This window comes from Pipra filicauda, unplaced genomic scaffold, assembly GCF_003945595.2.
Source record: "Pipra filicauda isolate LSUMZ 115617 unplaced genomic scaffold, ASM394559v2 scaffold124_size2119055_pilon, whole genome shotgun sequence".
NCBI lineage: Eukaryota > Metazoa > Chordata > Aves > Passeriformes > Pipridae > Pipra > Pipra filicauda.
In genome coordinates, this window is record NW_024103707.1 from 644,345 (window position 1) to 655,578 (window position 11,234).

Sequence of the window (11,234 nt, forward strand, 5' to 3'; positions counted from 1 at the left end):
CACCTCCCTGTGCAACTTGTTCAACCTTAAACAACCCTTTCCATGAAGAAATTCCTCTTGCTGTTCAACCCAAACCTCCCCTGACACAGTTTGAGGCCATGTCCTCTCGTTCGGGAGAGGACATGGCTATGGAGCTTAATCCCACACCACCAGAGAGCTCCCACAACTGCTCAAAACTCCCGCGTTCCCATTTTCTGCTAAAAATGCTTCTCAAGCATTTCACACACAGCAGTGACCTTTTTTCCCAAAACGTTGGTGTTTTTAAGTTGGTTATCCACGTTCCAAGCATCCCTTTATGTATACACTGTGCACACGCTGTGTTTTAACGGGCTGATGAGCTGTTTTTGAAAAGCATCTCGGGGCTTGTTTCTACAGCTCCTCTAGCCTGAGGAGGAGCAGCCCCAACCCGCCCCCAGCCCCTCAGGCCCGCCGGGTACTCACCTCGGCGGGCCGCAATCCCGCCGGGCGGAGGCCCGAGCACAGGCCCTGGCACAAGCCCAGAGCTTGCTCCACAACCTCCCCGCGCCGGGATGGGGGCGGAGGATGGGAAGGAGAACGGAGCTGCCAGGGAGGGAATGCCCAACCCGCGCCTCTGAGGCGGAGCCAGCGGCAGAGAGGGCTGTCCCTCGGAGCATGACGAATACTCATCACACTGCGTGTGATGAGTGTGGAAAATTGAGTGTGGAAAATATCAGTATTCTGCTTTGACACTTCACCTTCAAGAACAGACTACATAGTTTACAGCATATAGCCTATAAATAAAGAACAAAAGCAACTCAGTTGATAAGTTTAATGTCTACTGTATTAGAGACTAATGCAAACCAACATTAAAACAGTCACGTAAGTAGTGTGTCAGACCTCATCTAAGATTACTTGATAATGAACAATGTCAGTAACTAAAGAGATTAAAATGTTTTGTTGAAACACCTCTAAAACTCAATAAAAGTTTAAATTTAGCCTACACCTTACAAGCTGGCTTCAGTTTTCAAAACTAGACGATGTAGTAGACATTGACCTATTAGAATGCCTACATTACTGTTTATTTTCTTAAATTGAAAGGTTCCTAGGAATTCCTTAGAGTTCTGCAATTGCAAGAAGAGTAGGTATTAGCAATATACTACAACATGAAGCTTTACACCTAGTCCTTAGTTTGATATTTAATGAAACATAGTTAAACACAGACATCAATCTAGTACTAAACCAGAGCAGATTTATTACAATTTTGAAAAGGCAGAAACTTTAAAAGTTTATTTAGTGACTCAGGCAGTCAAATTTCACCTTAAGCCATTCACATGAGTCTTAGATAGATCCTCTCTCAAAGCTGCTAAAAACAAGTCCCATTCAACTCTCCTTAAAATCAAATCTTTAACCCCTATATAACAGTAACACTAGTTTTTACTCTTCTATTTCAGCATTTGTTTCTTGGAAGGCATTGCTCTGTTTGTGGATAAATACAGTGGCTTTTGATTCCAATTCTTCCAGCTGTTCAAGTGAAAATACACATGGATCTTGATCTTTGCCAGTATCAGGCAGCTTGCACATTTTGTCTCGAATGCGTTGAGAATATCGCAAAGGGGTTACAATTTTCAGATCTTTACCACTGGAGTAATTTGCCTCATGAGACATCTTCACTCTTTGAGAAAGAAAAAAAAAAAATCAAAAAAAAAAATCACTAAACATAGGCACACCGTCATACAAGTTACCTTTCTAGCATCTGGCAGAAACAGCAAGTCATGATTCATGTTCAATTCTTTCCCATTCCCACAATCAAAGGAAACAGGCACTTTCCCATTCATACAGTTAGAATCAGCTATGCAACTTTTCTTTGGCAAAATATTTTAACCCAGAGAACCTCCTGAAAACAGTTCCCAAAGGAAGATCCTTCCCTATTCCATCAGGGGCAAATTGGTCTTCCTGCTATGAGGGATAGTGGACAGCTGCCAGGTCTCCAGCTTCATCAGATGTCAAAGCTGAGCACAACTTTCCTAAGTCTGCTATCTTAGAAGAAACTTTGTGGTAAAAAAAAAAAAAAGTCAATATTATCTGGTTTATACTGAGGTTACTACCCAGGTTTTTGCCTCAAGATAACCACTTCAGGACAGTTACATCTTGTTCAGTATTTCTATGTTGTATGACATACAATCACATCTGCATTTGAAAAGGAGAGGACTGTTGACACCTACTTTCTCTTTACCTAGCTTAGTGTAGAACTGCTACTGTGATGTAGGCTGTGGGAGGGCATCCCAAACATGGAATTTATGTCTCTGCCACAAAAGTCTGGTTACTCTGTAGTGAGGCATTCACAAAGCAAAACAGTTTGAGTAAATAGAGAAATTTATTTTAAAATACTTCCTTCTGAAGGAAGAGGAAGCAATCCTAAAAATAAAAGTTCTTGAGAGCTTTTAACTAGGTATTCACAAATGCAATGCCTCCCTGTTCCAAAAGGACACAAACATTATTGTTTCTCCAGACACTGCAGACTTTCCATAGTTACCTGAAGTAATCTTACCTTTCCAAGTATGGTGTGGTAGGAGGATTGTATTTCATTGAACAAGATTTGTCATTCCCCTTCTCAGGAGAATTAACTGCTTGAGCTATATCTTTTGTCCCATCCTCATGCTGTTCTGTTTCACATTTTCCTTTCTTTTTTGTACGTTCTTTAGCCTTGTGCTTTTTGTTCTTTTTTGGTAAGATCTCTTCCCTTGGTTTTAAGTCTAAATCAGTTTCTTCTTTCTGGATAGCTTCGCTGTTTGCCTCTGTCTTCTTGTTATCACTCTCTGCTTTTTGGACATCATCAGAACAGAAATCCTTGAGGGTTTCCTGAACTGGCTCTACAGATGAATTTGGTTCCTTGCTGACTTCCATTAACTCACTTAAATGAGCTTCTATCACAGTTTCCCCTAAAAGTAAAATACAGAAGAAAGTACAGCTGTGATTAGTTACGACTAAGGAGAATGTTTTAGAGAGATCCCTGAAATCTTGGAGCTTTACATGAGAATGAAAGTTAAGTAAGCGTTGAGTCTGAGCCACAACAATTTAAGTTACTAATAATTTTAGTCACCTTTGAGAACCTGCAACCTGAAAACTCAGATTAAGTACACGTCCTGAGAAGTCATTTTGTTCCTTTCCAAGTGCAGCAGCTCTCAACAAATATTTCAGTTTCTGGGTTCAAATACTTGTCAGGTTATGTTATATTAAAGGGGAATATTTATAGCTACTTTACTTCCAAAATTAAAATATTTAGAACCTTTAATTGACGCTCTGCCAAAACACAACCATGCTTCTGGTAGTGAAGGAGTTTGTGTCAAAGGGGCATTGATCAGGCTGAAATAGCTTTGATAAAGTTTAAGTAGAAAGTTTGAATACAAGAGCATCTCCAATCATTCTAACATGCCCACTATTGAAAAGTATTTGTTTAGTCAAGATTGTTTTCAAAGACAATTGAGTACAAAATTATCACAGAAAATTTTCTATGAAATAAATCTTAATATCAACACAAATAGTTTGTCTTCTGTACACAGCTTGTGTTGCCTGTTAAGTCACACATTTAACTAAAATAGAGGTCTCAAACTTACCATTCTCAGACTTAAAAAGGCTTTCATTATTTTTCATAGTATCTATTAGTGTGTGTCGTAGTTCTTCTTTAGGCTGAAAAAAAGTTTTACTGTTTTAGAAAAACAAATCCAAAAATAATCATTGTTTCAGCTTATTTGTTTCATGTAATAGTTACAGGGAAAGTGGTACAGACCATATGAGGCTCATCTTAGAAACCCTTTGTTTAGTGCTGTTCAGACATAAGTCAGAAAACAAGTGAATCCTGTATTTTCTGCATTTGGTGCACTAAAGCTGTTATTTGATGCCCTGAAATCTTACTGATATTAAGGCACAGAAGTGAAATCCATCAATAAGTGTAAAATTAAGTTATATTTTGCATTTCTAATGATACTAGAAGTCTCAATCCTTAATTCCTTCTAGGTGGAACATCATATGGCAATTCAACGATCCTAAACCTTTTTTCTTCAAAGTAGTATCTACAGTGGTTACAGAGGAAACTAAATCCATTATTTTAATGTTTAAGTAAGTCACATGGCTCTCCTTCAACCATAACAGGATTTAATAAAATCAGAAGCAGTTGTATTTTACATGCCATACTTTCATGCCTCGCTAATTGTTAATCTCAAACTTCAAGGAAAGCTGCTTACCACTGCTCCTGCCAAAATGGCCTCCTCATAGACAGCAATAAGCTTTTCAAGAGGGCCCCTCTGTTCAAGACGAATACAGCAGTTCCAATATTTTGCAAGCTTTTTAACCCCAGGAATGCTCTGTGTGAGGTCTTCCAACATTGCACGTATTTCATCACCTCGACATCCCTAAAGTCAACACAAAAGCAGAGATTTAAATGCAGTTAACACATTTAGGTGCCATAGTTTAGCTGGTTTTGAACTAGAAAGCAAATAATTTTTTCTTTCTTTGGCAGAAGAATTGTTATTCCCCTATTCTTCCAAATAAGAATTATTTATACACTATTGTAAGTAAAAGGGGTAGTAGAATGTATAGACATCTTCAGAACTACCTGAAACAGACTTTTTCAGAAGTACAGACAAATTTCTGCAAATGCAAACTTGTTTTAGATTAATTCCTTCTAGCTACCCATTATGTTATAGCTCTTCTACTATTATAGCTCTACTATTATTACCATTATTGCCTATTCTTATTCAGTAATTCAGTAAATTGGTAAAGCTTAATTTTTTCAGGTGTTGGCAAAAGCTATGACATTGCTTAACTTGGGGAGTAATTAGTCCCCTGCACCCGATTCACATGGGTCTAACACACCTGTAGTACTTGTGTGTTGTCGGGACCTATATGATCAGAACTCAGTAGGCAAGGGTCCAAATACCTGTTCTGTTAACTGCAGGCATTCGCTGAGAATCTTGTTGACCTTTTCACTGTGTAATATGTGCTTTAAAGCATCAGCAGAAGAGTATTCTTGTTCTTCACTTGTAGACTGGGATCCAAGAAGCGCATATGTAGGAGGTCGTCTCATCACTTTTCCTCTAGATGCCCTCCAATCTTCCAGACGAGCTCTGCATTTAAGAATATTGTTAGCTGAAGTGACAGATATTTTATAATTTTTGACATTGACTGACACTAACTAGGCTAAGTCATTCAAAGATATTCTTTCTGGATAGTTAAACTCTTCTCCCTGTAATCCCAAAAGGAATACAGCTGCCATTTAGATCTGCATGGAAATTTCAGAACCGTACATATCACTGTCTGCTTTAGGTATCTGTCAGGTCAGAACACTTTAACCTCTTCCTTTCCAGCAGACTTAGGTTACAGACCTTTGTTTTCAAAAGAGGGTAAAAAATGCTTCTGAGTTGTTTCTCTGTTTCACCTTTTTTCCCTAATCCCACTTCAAACCAGAAAACTAGAAGCAATCTCTTAAGACAAAAAGCATGGAGAGCAGCCCAGAACAACCCTATCACACAGTTTTTAAAACCTGAAACCGATGTGAAGTATAATTCAGTTTTCATGTTTCATTTCAATCCCATCCCCCTAGACCATCAATTTCTAGTAAATGTGAATTTCCACAAGGACCTTTATCAAGAATATTTAATAACTTTTAGATTATGAATCATCTTTCCCCCATTGTCTAAGCTGCCTTCACCTAACTGAAAAATGTCATTGATAAGTGCTCTCCATCAGTCTAAGTTGTTCACTTCCATATACATCCAGCAGTCATTTTTTTTTTTTTTAAGCATGACATGCATGTTAAATTGACTTACAGGATTATCTGTCGTGCTTAAGGCTGTCACAACACTTTGCCTAAAAAACAGCTCTAGCAACATCTATTTCCTAACTGCACAGGACAAGCTGTAAGCCTGGAGAGCTGCTGCAATTAGTCCGAATCCTGATTTCTCACGAGTCTACAGTTTTAGATGCGCTTGGGCATCAAGTTTAAATGCTCAGATTTTTTTTTTCAATGTATCTATAGCAAGAAATAGGCCGAATTAGATATTCTTGGAAAGAAGGTAAATAACCTCCAAGATCAAGCCATGAGAGTAATACACTTACCTTCTCTCTTCTGCTGACTCTTTTGGCAGAATAGAGTTTCTGTGGCCATTAGTTTTAGAATTCTGCCCCGGTTTTGTACCAGGAACAACAGGAACTGGTTTTGCTGGAGCTTCCGGTCTTGCACCTTCACAAAAATCTGCACATTTCTTCACACCTCGCACTCTATGGTCAGGATTGCTATAAGCAGCCTTTGGTGGCTGTGGTCCCCTTGCACCAACCAGTTTTTGGACTGTTACTTTCTTTGGTGCTGCAGCAAATGTCGGTTGCTGTTTCTTCAGACCAGGCTGTGAGTTAATAGCAGCTTTTTCAGGTGGCTTGCTGTGAAATGGCAGGGCACTATTCGATTTTACAGACTTAGGGTTGTTTGTGACTTTGATATTCTTCAGAACTGCACTACAGCTTTTCGTAGACATAGAACTTCCTGCTTGTTTGGTGGCAGAAGGAAGAAGCTTCTTCTCTGGCAAAGAACTTTTTTCCCCCTCAGTTTTTACTGGTTTTCGGAAGGAATTTATCTTGGATGGGATAACTTTGCCACGGTATTTGCCGAGCGCTGGTTTCTTTGGTAGGTTGATACTTGCATTTTGTTTTTCTGCAATCAATTGCTTCTCTCTTATTTTTTTTATTTCCAAGAAGGCCTTACTAAGTGATGCATGCTGAGATTTTATTTCAGTAGCTTTGGCCTTAGAAGCTTGATCTTCAAGATTCCAGTTTGTCCCTGATAGGTAACTTGTCAGTGGGATTGTGGAAGAGTTTAAAGTAACATTTTTTTCTGAGCCTACACTTGATTGGTCCCATGACAGTTTATCATCATTCTCTTTATTTTCCTGAAATCAAATGCAAATCCACAGTAATATTAGAAGTACATTCATTCTGCATGTTGTTTCTAAAAATGCTTCCACTGATTTATAGGACTGAAGTGATTAAAGGTAAATGCCACTTAAAAAGTACCTACAGAAGCAGTGTATAAATACTGAGTAGAATATTTGTCAACTATTATTGCAGAATTCACGTTAAAAAAAAAAAATCAAATAAAAATTGCTTAAATCCTGCCTTGGAAGTAAGAAACAAAACTCTCAAAGTAACTGCTGGCTTTTAACTGCCAAAATTACCTTCTAAGAGAAGTTGCTTTAGACTGTATGTAGTCAAAAGCAGTATCTCTACCTACCTCATCACTTAATGGCAGCACCATTCCCCCACTTAGTGTGGATAGTCTACTAGCAGGAGGTAGTGAGTAAAGCCTTTAATTAGGGTAGTAGGAGTAACCAGAAGAGGGAGAATTTTTCTTACTATTGAGCTACAGGATGCTGTAAGTCAAGAATAGTTACGTTAGTTTCATATGGATTTATTACTCCCTGAAACTCTCAGCCATATGGTCTCAGCACAACCCTTCATGAGAAGTGGGATCTAGTATTTTCCTCCAAAGAAGATGCTCTACAGCAACTAATTCAGCATTGTCCAAGCAGCAGTTTTGAAAGAGTAAAATATCTAAAGGCAGGAAAAAATCATGAATGACACATGGACCTCTGCAGAATCTGATACTCTTTTATTTAAGATGCCCTCAAACTGTAAAAAAAACCTACACTGCATCTCATTTCTTGGTCTGTCGTTCAGGCGTAGAAGTTAGATTTGACCTATTTGACTTCTATAACTAGAGCTTGAGTATGAGAGTTGTTATTTCAAGAAACTACGTAGCTTAACTTCACTTCAAAATAACATGAGACATTTATACAGAACAAAATATGTCCCTTCAGGAAATTTATAAAACACCACCTTTGTTCTAACTTTTGGAATTTTTCCCCGCAACATTCTGTTTTGAAGTTTTCAGGTTATTGGTTTCCTCCCCAAATAACTCTACGTCTCAAATCTTTTGGAACTCAAATTCAAAACTGTCTAACACTAACCCAGGTCTTGTGTCTATTTTTTCCTCACCTTTGCCTGAGAACAAGTCTGGAGAAGAATATATTTTGCTATTTCTAAGCAGCGCAACTGTTTGCATCTTAATTTTGGAAAAGTGACATGAAATTATATAGGGAACACATTCTATTAAACTCTGATTGGGTATTGGCACCTACTTCTGATTACATTAGATTTGCCAGTACACAACTGAAAAAGCACGCTCAACAGTTAGTTTTGTTAATGATTTGGTTTTCTTCCAAGTAACAGAGTACAAATAGAAGACTTCTCTACTCTGTCAGAAGACCTTAATTAGATTTTAAATTAATTCCCTGAAGACTGGAAATATGTAAAACAAATTCTGAGATTCTTAAGAAAGTTGTTAAAATGAAAGCATTATTTCAGCAACAATAGTATCCTCTTTAACTCCCTCCACCATCAGATACAAACTGAATATCAATATGATCCATTACATACTGTAATGTGACAGCTTTCCAAAAAGCATATAATAAATAGTGACTGAATAAAGTTTTAACAACCTGCACTTCTGCACCTCAAAACTTCTCATGCTCTGGAAGTCATATAACATAAATATGATTTAAGTGAGTGGAATGTTGTAGCTGCAAGAAAAAAAGAGTACCATCAGTATTTAAATATCACTAAAAAACTTACCATTTCTGGCTTTGGAGATGTTGAGAGCTGTAAGTTGTCTTGCAGTTTATTGCTAGTTGCTCTCAGAGTTCTGCTACGGCTTAAAAAAAAAAATCTTAAATCACGAAACAAAGAAATGTATTTTTTGTCCAGTTGGCAGTCTGCCGGCTGAACTCACACTGAAGTATTTCTGTTTAGCTTGTAGTATTCTTCCAGCAAAAAAAAAATTATAAGCAATCACTGATCATGGCCTAGACTGCAAAATGTCCCGTCTTACACCACAAAGAGCTGGCTAACAGATTGGAATTGACTGCAGGTGTCATTCTCATGTTTAAGGATGAGCACCAACTTGTCTAGCCTGATGCATTTGCTACAGAAGTTTAAGTTTCTAAATGCTGCAGTTGAGGGGGAAGAAGGACTAGCACAAGGAGTCGAAGCTACTGCAATCATCAGAGCCCAGACCATTTGAGGCGAGTCTGAACAAGGAGACATAGTTTCTACCATAGTGACAGGTTCCAAAACCTTCAGTCAGGCACCAGAGTTGGCATCAGACTACCCAGTGAGTTACAAAACCACCAAGACCAGTATTGTCTCCTAGCAACTATGAAAATGTATTGACAGCTCAGAAGAAAAACAGCTCAGCTTAGAGTTACAAATCCAAGTTCTTCCTCAGATGCTTCGTGATGCATTATAAGAAACATGTGGCACTACTTCATGTGACTGAAAATGAACATTCCAGTTCGCAGATGGTATCTGTGCATCAGATGATCTTACAGAAGGCAGCTGAGATGAAAATGAAGGTATATTAGTGAATATAAAGAAATTTAAGCCATAGCAGAAATACTACCTGATCGATGTCTGGTTTTCTTGAATGGGCACACCAGAGAAAGTTTTCTTTCTTGATAAATATTCTTCGACTTTTTGTCGCCTTTGTTCTAGTGGGTTTTAAAAGACACACTTATTACATTTTCAGCTAAAATGGTAATGACAAACTTTGATTCTTAGTAAAAAAAGGAAATGCAATTAGAAAAGCATCAAGACATTATGAAATAGAGACATTATGGATTAAGAAAGTTTTTAGTTTAATATTCACATCACAATGTCTTACACATTTATTTCTTGAGAAAGGCTATATTCAAGGGTCACTTGAAGTGTAATTTCACAGCTCTACAAGTTAGTTGTTTTGCTGTGTTAACCCAAAAGAAACACAATTATTTGATGGGAAGAAGTCAGGCTCACTCTTATAAGCACACTTTGCATCTGTGGCAGTAACAAGTATAGCACACATGAAAAACACCATGGACATGAACCGAAGTGACCATCTGTAAAATCATTTGCTTATCTTCCACTGTCAGCTGGGCATCAGTACAAATGTTGGACTAACAGGAGTGTCAGTAACAGCACAAAGTGATCCTGAATAGGTCCTAAGACAGCTGGGACTGTCTCTCCAGGGACGGTGCCTCCACCACTTCCCTGGGCAGTCTATTCCAATGTCTAATCACCCTTTCTGTGAAAAAACTCCTTCTAACGTCTGACCTCCCGTGGCACAGTTTGAGACTATGTCCTCTCGTCCTGTCACTAGTTGACTGGGAGAAGAGGCTGACCCCCACCTGGCTACAACCTCCTTTCAGGTAGTTGCAAGGAGTGATAAGGTCCCCCTGAGCCTCCTCCAGGCTAAACAACCCCACCTCCCTCCGCCGCTCCTCATGGGACTTGTGCTGCAGACCTTTCACCAGCTTCGTTGCTCTTCTCTGGACAAAGTTTAAAAAAGACCGCGTACACCACCTGCTTCTGAAGACGCTACAGCAGAAATGCACCTGCCAGGAGATGCTGCATAGCAGCAAGCATCCCAAAGCCCCCCCAGCACCTTCTGCTTTGGAAACTCAGCTCTCACTGCCCTTCGCAAAAACAGCAAAGCTCCATTCAGAGCAACTCTGTTGCTTTAACTTGCAGAAGCCAAACCGTTCAGAAAGTAAATAAACACAAGAGTACGGATCTAGATCAGCGGCACATTTGCTGGTTTCAATGGGACGCTCTTACGTTAGGGCGTCTCTTTCGTCATGCGGGAAGGCTTCTACCCCGGGGCCCTGCCTGGGGCAGGGGATGGGATGATAGGGTGAGGTGTGGGATGCGATGGGGTGCGGTCCGCACCGGCCCCAGCGCTGTCAAGGGAGGGTGAAGTCTCGTACGCCCGCTCGCACCGGCCAGAAGCTCTAAGACCACGACAGCGAGCGCTGCTGCTAAGACCTGCCGGTCGTCGACCTCGCCTGGGACGCCTTCCCTTGCCTCCGGCTTCTCGGGGAGAGGGACCAGCTCCCTGCTCCCACCGGCTCCCCCGCCACCCGCCGCGGCCACGCGCGGGGCCGTAACGACGAGCGGTAACGCTCAGCCCCGCGCGGCCGGCCGGTACCGGGCAGCGTGTGTGCGGGGGGCGGCTCAGCCCGTCGGTGCCCCTCTCCCCCCCCCCCAGTATCCCGGCCGTACCTCGGAACGCGGGCTCGGACCTGCGGCTGGCCGGAAGTACGGAAACCGCGCGCGCTGCCATGGCCGCCGGCAGCGAGCGTTTGAATCATCCGCCGCCCGGCAGGGCCGTCCTGATTGGCCGGGCCGCGGGA

The 11,234-nt window shown here is 40.5% G+C and overlaps 1 protein-coding gene across 5 annotated transcripts; it reads right to left on the reverse strand.

The window, feature by feature from the left end:
* Positions 1-784: 784 nt before the first annotated feature.
* Positions 785-11,206, reverse strand: CKAP2 (cytoskeleton associated protein 2). 5 transcript variants are annotated; one of them, XM_039389205.1, is made up of 9 exons: positions 11,104-11,206; positions 9,467-9,554; positions 8,641-8,710; positions 6,076-6,899; positions 4,898-5,084; positions 4,203-4,370; positions 3,576-3,648; positions 2,510-2,900; positions 785-1,633 (listed from the first exon to the last, which is right to left on the reverse strand). In XM_039389205.1, exons 1-9 carry the CDS (start codon positions 11,162-11,164, stop codon positions 1,396-1,398), a joined length of 2,100 nt encoding a protein of 699 aa, XP_039245139.1. In that variant the 5' UTR covers positions 11,165-11,206; the 3' UTR covers positions 785-1,395. The 5 variants fall into 5 exon arrangements, with proteins under 5 accessions (XP_039245139.1, XP_027578939.1, XP_027578941.1 ...); XM_027723138.2 differs by having other exon boundaries at positions 8,641-8,719; XM_027723140.2 differs by lacking the exon at positions 11,104-11,206 and adding an exon at positions 10,867-11,046 and having other exon boundaries at positions 8,641-8,719.
* Positions 11,207-11,234: the final 28 nt, after the last annotated feature.